General features: G+C 40.1%; 1 protein-coding gene across 1 annotated transcript in view; it reads left to right on the forward strand.

Moving 5' to 3' along the window:
• The window catches only part of ASB7 (ankyrin repeat and SOCS box containing 7), a 52,034-nt gene extending 42,221 nt beyond the window's left edge, over positions 1-9,813 (forward strand). Inside the window, exon 6 of the mRNA XM_077762393.1 lies at positions 6,385-9,813. Coding sequence (XP_077618519.1) covers positions 6,385-6,524 — 140 coding nt within the window. The 3' untranslated portion in view covers positions 6,525-9,813. The remainder of the gene's footprint in view (positions 1-6,384) is intronic.
• The last annotated feature ends 923 nt before the right edge of the window (positions 9,814-10,736 follow it).

Raw genomic sequence — 10,736 nt, forward strand, 5'->3', positions numbered from 1 at the left:
GCATGTAAGCAGATGATCACATAAAACAGTACCTCTGTATGAGGTGCCCTTATTTCTGGGTTTCTTTCAAATGCTTCATTAATCAATTTCTTTAACTTTTTTTTTTTTTTTGGTAGGGTGATATCCAAAAAGTATTACCTAGTATAACTCTTTGGAAAAATCATTTGTGTAACACATTTTACCTAAATGTGTCATTTTTGATTATTGATTTTTTTTCCCGTAAGAAATTGGGAATTTGCCAGACATCTGTATTGTAGTTTTGATAGGCTTTTCAGTACCAATTACTAAAATCACTTTTAGAAATAAATAAATAGTACACAGTTCTAAATCAACTTATAATAAATTTTAAGGTTCTTTGATAGAGAAAGTAGTACCTTATTCTGACCTTTTTTTCATGATATTTCTACTGCTTTCTGGGTTTTTATTTTTTATTTTTATTTAAAAAAATTTTTTTAATGTCTTATTTATGAGAGAGAGAGAGAGAGAGAGGCAGCGTGAGCAGAGGAGGGTCAGAGAGAGAGGGAGACACAGAATCCAAAGCAGGCTCCAGGCTCTGAACTAGCTGTCAGCACAGAGCCCGATGCTGGGCTCGAACCCACAAACCATGAGATCATGACCTGAGCCGAAGTTGGATGCTCAACCGATTGAGCCACCCAGGAGCCCCTGCTTTCTGGGTTTTAAAAAAATACTTATTTTGAGAGAGAGAGTTTGTGCACATGTGTGCACGAGCAGGGGGAGGGAAAGAGAGAATCCTAAGCAGGATCCACACTGTCAGCGCAGAGCCCAGTGCAGGGCGTGAACTCACGAACTGTAAGATCATGACCTAAGCTGAAATCAAGAGTCACTTAACCGACTGAGCCACTCGAGCGCCCTATATTGCACTGTGTTTTTAATGTAGGTTTCTAGGGATTTGTCACTTTTTAGGAAGGAAGATTTTGTTTAGTGCAAATGAAGACTGCAGGTCAAAGCTCATTTAGCCTGTGGGAAAAAATGTAACCAATGGACAAATGTCATCAAACCTGATAACTGTACATTATTTGGATTCTAAGAGTTAGATTATTTTACAATACCATGATTTTTATTTTAAGGTGAGCTAGAAACTACCATCGTCCTATAAAGTACGATTTGTTGAACACATTTCATACTGAGTCCCTGTGTGCAAGGAATTCAGAGACAAGAGCAAAGGAATAAAACGTGTTTATGGTAGGATTTTAAAATGGGAGGCTGAAGTAAAACAAAGAGGTATTGGGAGGCCATCCAGATACTGACCTGAGGTGGGGAGGCGCTTAATGGGACAAGCCAGATTGTACAAAGCAGTCCAAAGGAGGCTCAGTCTTTCTTTCTGTTTCTTTACACCCTCTCCTCTGAAACATCCAGCCTCTTCCCCTTCCCTCCCAGAGAAGACTGGAACCTTGTTCTTTCAACTTCTTTACTTAGGTGATACAAAAATGTTTGGCCTCTCTGTCTACCTAAATAAATAAGTTTATCCTATCATAAATGTGGTGATGGTGATACCAAAGGAGGTGGCTTAGGACATTTAATTTTCTGAGTTATGCTGCTGCCCTGCTTTTGTAATTTATCCTAGACCAGACCCTTCAAAAGCTGATTTCCTATTTTAGACCAGCCCAATTACTACTAATGATGGGCTTCTTTACCAAATGGAAAGACTAATAGCCCTTTGAACTGTTATGCAATTCCATTGTAGTTTGTTAGTGTGAACACCTTATAGTGTTTCTGCATCTCCCCAAGTGTTTATGATTCCTTAAATTATACTCTTTTGTGAAATATCCACCCACCCCCCCCCCNCCCCTTGGAAAAGGCAGTAGTTATCTAGCAGGGTAGGAATACTTTTCTGAAACACCTAGTAAACACTGTGCACGTGTGTGTTGAGGTTTGTTTGTTTTTTTATTATTCCCCTTATTCTTTTCCTCTGCCGCCTCCCCCCCTCTCCTCACCCCTCTGATCCTTGGGGTGGTGCATTTTTGAGTACATAGTAGGTGCTCCGTAGGTACTTTAGAGGGATGTGTTGACAACGAAATAAGTACTTCTTTTTCCATCATGACCTTCCATTCCTAAAATGATATTCCTGAAAAGATAGCTCCTTAGTCTTAGAAATAGCAGTAATTACAACAAGGAGTCCTTACCACTCCTTACTATTTAGACTGCTTTTCACCCAGCGCTTCGTAACAGCAAGAGGAGTTCAGATCTGCACATTTGTGGCTCTGTTGTAGAATGACATTCATCCCTTCATCTCCGCACAGCTGTTTACAGTTAAAGTTCTTACATCTCTGCTTGACTGAAGTCGTGCAGTGATTTCCAGAGTGTCATTTCCATCATTTTGCCCAGGATCGTTTCCCCGTAATGGATTAGCACTTGCTCCCATGCTGTGAGCTAGGTGCCTTCCTATCTTAACAAGGGGACAATGGAGACCTCAACTTCCACAAAGAGCCCTCTTCTTTTCTGGGAAGGAGAAGCAAACGTTATCCTTACAAGTATTTAAAAATTACTATTTTAACATTTACTTACTGAATACTTAAATAGCCCTTACAATGCCATGCACATTAGCAAAATTTACTTTTTATGCCGGTATAAAGCCTGTGATGCAGGTGTTGCTATCCTTGGTTCGTGGATGAGGCACCTGAAACAGGTGGCTAAGTAGCTTGCCTAGGATCACACAGACTGGAAGTGGTGGGGCCAGGAGTCAGCCCTGGGCCATCTTGTTCCAGAGCTGATGTTTTTAACCACTAAGATCAGCCTCTCCCATTAAAGGCCATTCTGCAGACAGGGATTATACATGGTCAAGAAATTTCTTAAAAAATCAGATTCTCCCAAGATAGGCAAAGATTGCCACAGCACAACACAGTGCCTAAGGAGAAGAAAAATCAGTAGCAAATTGAGTAAAACTGTCTGATATTTAGACATAGAAAGTACATGTCTCCCTGGGAAAGGCCCATGTGGAGGTAACTTCTGAGGATGGTAGTGTTTCTGTAGCTGCGTTCCTTGGATTAAAGTTGCTAGTTTATCTTTGCCTTCATGCATTTTAGACAATGAGGAGAGCCAGTATTCTCTCTGCGGAATCTTCTTAACCAGATCATTAAGGTATTTACTACTTCCCACATTACAGCAGGGGACAGTGTTGCCAAACTTTCTGCCACTAATAAAAGGCTCTCTTTTCCTCCAGCTTCTAGTAACATTTAAAAATGTTCTTTTAGGCCCTAACAGCCTCCTCGGAGCACTTTCCCACCACCTGGTCCCAGTGATAAAGCCACATATTTTAGATTTTTTTTTTTTAATGACAACACCCTACCTCCAGGTCCCAGGATCTCAGTTATCTAATGCTACAAATTGTGGTGCCTTAACACAGTAGTGCTGGATTATTTTCCTTCTCTGCTCTATCTGGAGTCCCATGACTGGCTCCTCTCCTCTTTCAAAATGGTTCACTCCAATGGCTGGCAATTCGGTGCTGGCAGTTGGGAGCTCATCCAGGGCTGGTGGGCAGTGAGTGACCTCAGTTCCTTTTTATAGACTGCTCGGACTTCATGGCATGGGGGTAGCTGTGTTCGCAGAGTGAATGTCCCAAGGACCAGGTGAAAGCATGTCCTCTTCTATGACTTAGCCACAGCAGTCGTATATCATCACTTCTGCCATGGTTTCAAGGAAAGGGACCCATAATGGCGGTAGTTCTCAGTCTGTACAAAAAGCATGAGGCATAGGCGAAGTTGTGGTTACTTTTGGAGAGCATGGTCTGCCACAAAACATGGCCTGCCACAAAACAGGATTCCCCCTACAGAATCCTTTGTTTCCATCCCTTCTTTTTTCCTTAGCTAAGCAAATTCCAGTAATGGAGTTTTTCTGCTTTGTTGGATGATATGTTTTCATTTAAGTGCACATATATACTCATACATGTCAACTTTATCCTCACCTGTTTTTTTTTTTGCCTGAATACATTGAGCTTATTCTTTTCATTAATACTCCATTTAAAAAGAACCTGCCATCTATTAGGGAAATCAGATTCTTTATTTTGAAAAAAAGAAGGTTCGTATCTAACTGCTATTCTGGTTTGCATTTGCAGATCAAATACTGTAAGCATTTATTGAAAAATGGCAATGATAATTTATTCCCTTCCTAATGGTAGCCCATGAAGGGTGGTGAAAAATAATTCAAAACAGGTTAGAAAATGATTTGCTGTTGACATGGGTGGGTTTTGCAATGAGTTGGCCGGTCTGTCCCTTATGGATAAGCCTGTTAAGTATTCATTCATTCAACTGGTATTTATTGATTATTGTGTCAGGCACTGGGCTTCACTGGCAGCCAGAAGTGGTCTTGCCTTCGTGGAACAGGTCACAGAGTGAAGAAAGTGGGCATTAATAGATAGTCACCAAATAAATGTAAAATCATAACCTTATTAAGTGCTGTGGTAGAAGGGAGCTCTAGAGTATCTGATGGGGAACCTGACTTTGTCACCCCTAATGAAGTGTTTTTTTAGCAGAGATCTGGACAATGGAGAAGACAAATCTTGGCAAGGGCCATGGAAGTGTGTATGTATCACAGCCTCACATAGATGGCAGGGCAGATATCCGTAGATACCCATGCACCTGTTTTCCAGGCATTTCCAGGAAAGCAGTAGCCTCTGCAGTTCTGTCAAGAGATCATGTGTTAAGTAACTCTTGGAAAGCACATGTTCATACAGGCTTTACAGAGCAGTTTAAGGAGCCTTTTTCATTTATGAAGAATTACTTAATTTTGAATGACGGTGATTGCTACAACAAGGACAGTTGTTGTAGTACTAAGGATAGTTATAGTACTAAGGATAGCAGCGGTTTCCCAGGTATGGGCTGAGGACCCCTGGAGCGCCACAAGACCCCTTCCCCATCTGAGGTCAGAACGATTTTCAGGAAAAAATGTTCTGACCTATTCCTTCTTTCATGAGTGTAAGTGGACTTTTTCAGACATGAGATGATGTGATTTTAGCACGGCACACTGAATGTAGAATCATGTATGAGAACTCCACTATCATCTATTAAGCCCTTTAAGAACTTTGCAAAAATGTGAAAAAGTGTCATTCTTCTTACTGTTTTTTTAAGCATTGTTATTTTTATGCCAGTGTTATTTATGGCAACATATAATGAGCTTATTTTTATCTTTTTTAAATAAGTATTTCTAAAATTTGCTTTACCTCCTAATGTGGTAATTAGTGATAGATACAACCCACATAAACACAAGCTCTTTGGGGTCCTTGATAAAGTTTTAAAATGCCAAGAGGTTTTGAGACCAAGAAGTTGTGAGAACCACTGAAGTATGGCATTCTACCTGACTTTTAGCATATTACTTAATCTCTCTTAGACGCAAGGAGTCTGTAAAATGGGAATGATGATCAAAGCACTTCCCTCGTAAAAGGATGAAACGAGTTAGGGTATGTCCAGAGCTTATAAGAGTACGTGACACGGAGTAAGCATTCAGCATGTTAGCTTTTGTTATTATTACTATTTAATATGGAAACAGAACTATGTGAATCCAAACATGATTGAGGCACTGTTGCTTTGAATTCTTGCCTGTGTTTGTGGTCATCTAAGTCGTTTTGGTAAAATACAGTATTCCAAAGTGAGAGACATTGGATTTTGTAATCTTTCTTTTGAGCAGCAGCAGCAGTTGTTATTGGCACATGGTCAGGATGTGAGGTTTGAAGATATGCAGATTTAGAATAGCATGGGGTGCTTTTTCCACCTGCCTCCTGCCCTCGCAGTCCAGGCCCCCATCCCCACAAGCCAAGGTTTGCCGTGTCCAGAATCATGGTGAGCAGGTACGCGCATTTCGTTTGAGAAAGCTTCCCGGACACCGTGCTGTATGTCTAAGCTCCAGTGTCCTAGACGGTGAGCTGAAAGGAGGGACTGCATTAGACAGCATTTCATTCGACGCCCCCCACCTCACTTTTCAGATGGAGAAACTTTGGCCCAGAGGGATGATTTGTTCACACAGACTCCCTCATCCTTTCATCCCAGGATGAAAACTGGCGTTCTGGTTTGTAATGGAAAGAATACCAGCCTTAGAATCAAAGAACTGGTTTTAGTGTCTGCTAAAAAGCTTTCATTGGTCATCTGACATTGACCAGTTTACTCCCATCCGTAAGACTTTGAGTCCTTATATTTGTAACACAGAAGTGAAAATATCCATCCTCCCATGGTTGTGAAAAGCATCAAATAAGACCTCCCACGAAGGTAACCAGGATGTGTCCTCTCAGTAAGAGTCTGTCTGACCCTTTGCATGTGAAGTCCACAGAGAGGCGCGCCCCTGAAATAAACACTTATTTTCAGAAAGAAAAGCCTGCCTTAAATCTTGTACTTTGTAGCTTTGTTAACAGTTTCTTCTTTTTTTCTGTCTTTTTAGGACAGCCCAGAAACTTACAGGACCTGTGCCGAATTAAAATTCGACAATGTATAGGCCTTCAAAACCTAAAGCTACTTGATGAACTACCAATTGCCAAGGTCATGAAAGACTACTTAAAACACAAATTTGACGATATCTGATGTACACAGACCTGTGAGCAAGATTAGGAGTTATATTCCAGATACTTAAAAGGCTTTTTGCCTTGCACAAAGTATATCCTATGCAATTTCTGATTTGCTGTGAAGTCAGAAAGCAGGTATACACTTTTAGGTTTTTTTTGTTGTTGTTGTTTGTTTGGTTGGTTTTCTTGGTAGGGGAGGGATTTTTTTTTTTATATATATATATATATAAACACACACACACACCACATGCTTGAAGGTCTTAATTTGGTTTCTTGGTCCAAGTTTAAGAGGTCCAAGCTTTCTATACAATATTGCATTTACAAAACTTGTTTTTCCAAAATGACACATGCAGGGCTGAAGTGGGGGATTTACCCTTTCCAAATTGATGGTTTTATGGGCGCGCACGACAGTATGGACCAGCAGAGCACTTGTTAAGGTTTGGGGGCACAGTTCCACCCAGGGAGGGTCCTGGGTTCTACTGGAAGATGCCCGAAGAAATTTTTAAAGTAATGCTGTCACCTCTTTCATTTTTAATGAGTACAAATTGGCGGTTTCAAACTGTTCCTTTCCTAATTAATGTAGCTTTCAGATGACATAAATCCAGTACCTCTGCTTTCCTGTTGGTGTGCTCTTGTTTTTTAAATTATTTTTTTTTAACAACTGTAGTACACTACCCAGAGACATTGGGTCTCAACTTCTGTCTCTAGTTGAATCGTGCTTTTAAAAAGAAAAATTAATGGAAAAAGAAGATAACTTTATAAAGCCAGTGTGTTCTGTTTTTAAAACAGTGCCTCCGTGCAATACTCTTTCTGGTGTATTTTATCCATTATTTCACTTGATGTTTCTCATTCCACGGCCCGCTCCGACATGCCCGCAAGGACAGGAACTGCTACTTTTAATTTCAGTTGCAGAACCATGGTGTGTCAGTTGCAATTTCCATTGTAAGCCTTGTCATTCACTTTAAGCAGAAAATTTCATATCCTGATGGTAGAGTCTTCCCTACAAATAGCCCAAAATATTGTCAAACCATTTGGCTTTAATGGTTCAATAATTTGGGGTGGTTTTATGGTCTTTTCTTTTCTTTTTTTGCTTCTTCCCAGTTAAAAAAAAAAAAAAAAGATTTCTAAAGGGTACAGTTTCAAATGGGTGCACAGTTGTAAATCTGGTTAATCCCTGTTATGCTAATTAAACATTTCCTATTCATTTTAAGGTTATGCACAGTGAAACTCTTCTGGACGGTCATTTTATTTTCTGGGTTGATTGGGCATATGTTTGCAGTGTAAACAGAGTTATGACAAAGTGTAACCATGGAAAAGGTTCCAGAAGCATTAGGGATCTATGGTGATGCCCTTGGAGATGTGCTCTGTGCTTGATCTGTCATCGTATTGGTTTCAGAAGAACCCTTTCAAATATCCCGGTATTGTTCTTAGTGCTTTGGGAAATTTCAAAATATTTACACGCTAGTAATAAATTTGTTATCAGAAGTTTACAAGATGAAGGGCTTCTCTCTGGTCTGAATTTCTAGTTTTAAGTCATTCGGTATAAAATGTTTTCACCTGGAAAGCATAAGCAGCATTAAGAGTCTACTCTGGATTTACATTTTTAGAGAGCCAGCAGCACCATTTTCTCAAGCACAAAGTCTGTTCTCTTGGATGCGGAGTAGCTTCGGTGTTGGGAGTATCTGATCTGCTGTAGGCATTGCACAGGTTTCTGAAGAACAAGAATGGGCAGCTTTGGAAACAATGATTTGGGGGATCGCTGATGGTGGGTGGGGGGTTACATAGACTCTTTTGTGGGGAGCTGGTAAGAGCATGGCCAGTTTTACAACCATTCCAAAACTAACTGGAACCTGATGGATAGAAATGGGCGGTCTCCATCTCCAGAAAGTTATCTTCCAAAAGAGAGTCCCCTGTGGAACTGAACTGTGTTCTCATTCTTTCAACCAGCGCCCAAGTCAGCACTGACACATACTCGCAGCATCAGGGGCATGGCATGGCCAGAAATGAACTGTTACTTTCCCTTCAAACCCCCAGCTCAGGGAGACGAGGAGCTGGGAGGGCGCCCAGGACCCTGCACTCTGAGCAGTAATATTAACATTACCTTCACACAGGGCTTCTTTCCTGAAACATGTGTACTCATTTATTCAGGTAGGTTAAAACAACTTTCTTTTCCCAGCCATCCAGAGGTTTCCAAACTAAGTTAGCCACAGAGTTTGAGTCAGGGAGTTCCAAGGAAAAAGATGAGATTAAGGTAAATTCTTTGTTCTGTATTGCTGCTGCGACTTCGGAAAAAAATTATGAGAGCTCTTCCTGGAATTGAAATTTCTATTTAATGAAGAAGTGGATAATTCCATTATTTATTGTTTGAGGTTTAATTGACCTGGAAGCTTAAAGAGAATGTTTTGGTTTTGTTAGTAAAATCCCAATCGCATATCCTATTCAACCATAACTAAAACTTCAATCTCGAAGGTGGTAAGCGGTAGAATATAGAGACGAACGTGTAGGTCCACATTTGAATTCAATTGGCAGGGAAGCATTCTGTGGTCACATCATGAGTAGAGAGAACAAGTATTTTCAGAAGATCAACTGATTGGTTTTTTTCTAATCTTCACCACAATGTTCCGAATATTATCAAATTTGTCACTGAGCTTTCTATGTTCCTTTTGAAATTTATTGTTTAAGCCTATTCCTAAACCTTTATAAAAATATATTTGGCGAGTACACCAAAGAAACCAACTCATAAAAGATTATGATCATTAATGAATTGCCAACCTCATCTTTTAAAAACAAGATTTTTTTGTGTGTGTAAATATTTGTGTTTATAAATGTACAGCAGAGTTAAGAGTGTTTTTTAGATTATTTAATTCCCATATTTCTAAACTATTTACTACAGAATAATCCACGCTTGTTAGTTTGGAGGACTTGACTGTTTTGTTTTTTTTTTAATTCATTATCAGTCATGCTTGGAACAGCATTTCCGCTAGAGAATTCAGTGTTCTGGCAGGAGACAGAGTCCACATCTGGAGGCTGAGGAGTCTAGAGTGATTTGTCAGACGCACACCCTAAGAGGCAAGAATGTATAGTTTCATTACCAGAGTGGACCGTATGCAAACAGAGATTCTAACTTTCCTGCAGAATTGCTCAGTAGCCCAGAATGTGATTGGGATGAGGCCCTTCACCCACAAATTTAGCTTTCATGTAACTCCTAGTGTTATATCATAATGTATTTTGTTCTTCCTTTGTAATGTAAGTTTTGCTTTGGGTCAATTTGAATTAAAAAAAAAAACTTAAATCTGGTTTAAAACCTATCAGAATTGTGTTTTATTTCTAGTCTGCCATAGTTTTTTGATATTCCGGGCTGTTTGATAAAAAACAAAGAGCTGTCTTTTGTCCATCTGCATTTTAGATCACTGGGAGTTGTGTTGAGAGCGTGATCCAGAAAACAGCACCATTTTAGATCAGAGAAGGCAGTTCTTGCCCCCTCCCCCAATCATGTATTTTGCCACATTCTGCATCTACCACCGCAAAAGACTGTCGCATCCTTGAGTGTGTTGATTGAGCACTGAGTCCTTTGGGGCTGAATTCACCTCTGCCTCATGCCTGCCCCACCTTAACTGAGCACAGAGTTTGGACCACACTGTTTCTAAGCACAGGACAGGAGAACGATGAATTGGAGGTAGTTTATTAGCCCACAGGAGATAGAGGCAAGACAACTCTGATTTCACACTTCCTTTATATAATATAAACACAGCTTGATTCAGGAGAGAGTTCACACTACTGTGAGTGATGGTGTGCTGAGGGGAAGGGAGGGCAGACAGTTGAGACAGAGCGCCCCCATGCAGATAAAACCCATAGCTCGCAACTAACTTTGTTGAGGACTTGTCCAGGATTTGGCACAGCAGAAGGCCAAGAATGGGACATTTGAAACCATTCCTAATGATCAGCAGGGGAGTTCAGATGTGAAAAATAGCTGCATTGCTTGGAAATCTTGAGGTCATTCCTTTTCCAATATGATGTAAGTAGTGTTTTGTTTTTTCAGCTGACAATTTACAAAAATGGCTTACTAGCTATTGATAAAATAGATTATCTAGTTGATAAAAAAATATTTCCACATCCCATGTAGCTGGGTTTCAGAGAAGAAAGGAAATGGATTTGTGTCTGCTGCCTGTATTTATGTAACATACTCTAACTGTGTTCTCTTAACATGTCTTACACATTTAGGTTTTAGAAT

This window comes from Crocuta crocuta, unplaced genomic scaffold, assembly GCF_008692635.1.
Source record: "Crocuta crocuta isolate KB4526 unplaced genomic scaffold, BGI_CrCroc_1.0 scaffold93, whole genome shotgun sequence".
Classification (NCBI taxonomy): Eukaryota; Metazoa; Chordata; class Mammalia; order Carnivora; family Hyaenidae; genus Crocuta; species Crocuta crocuta.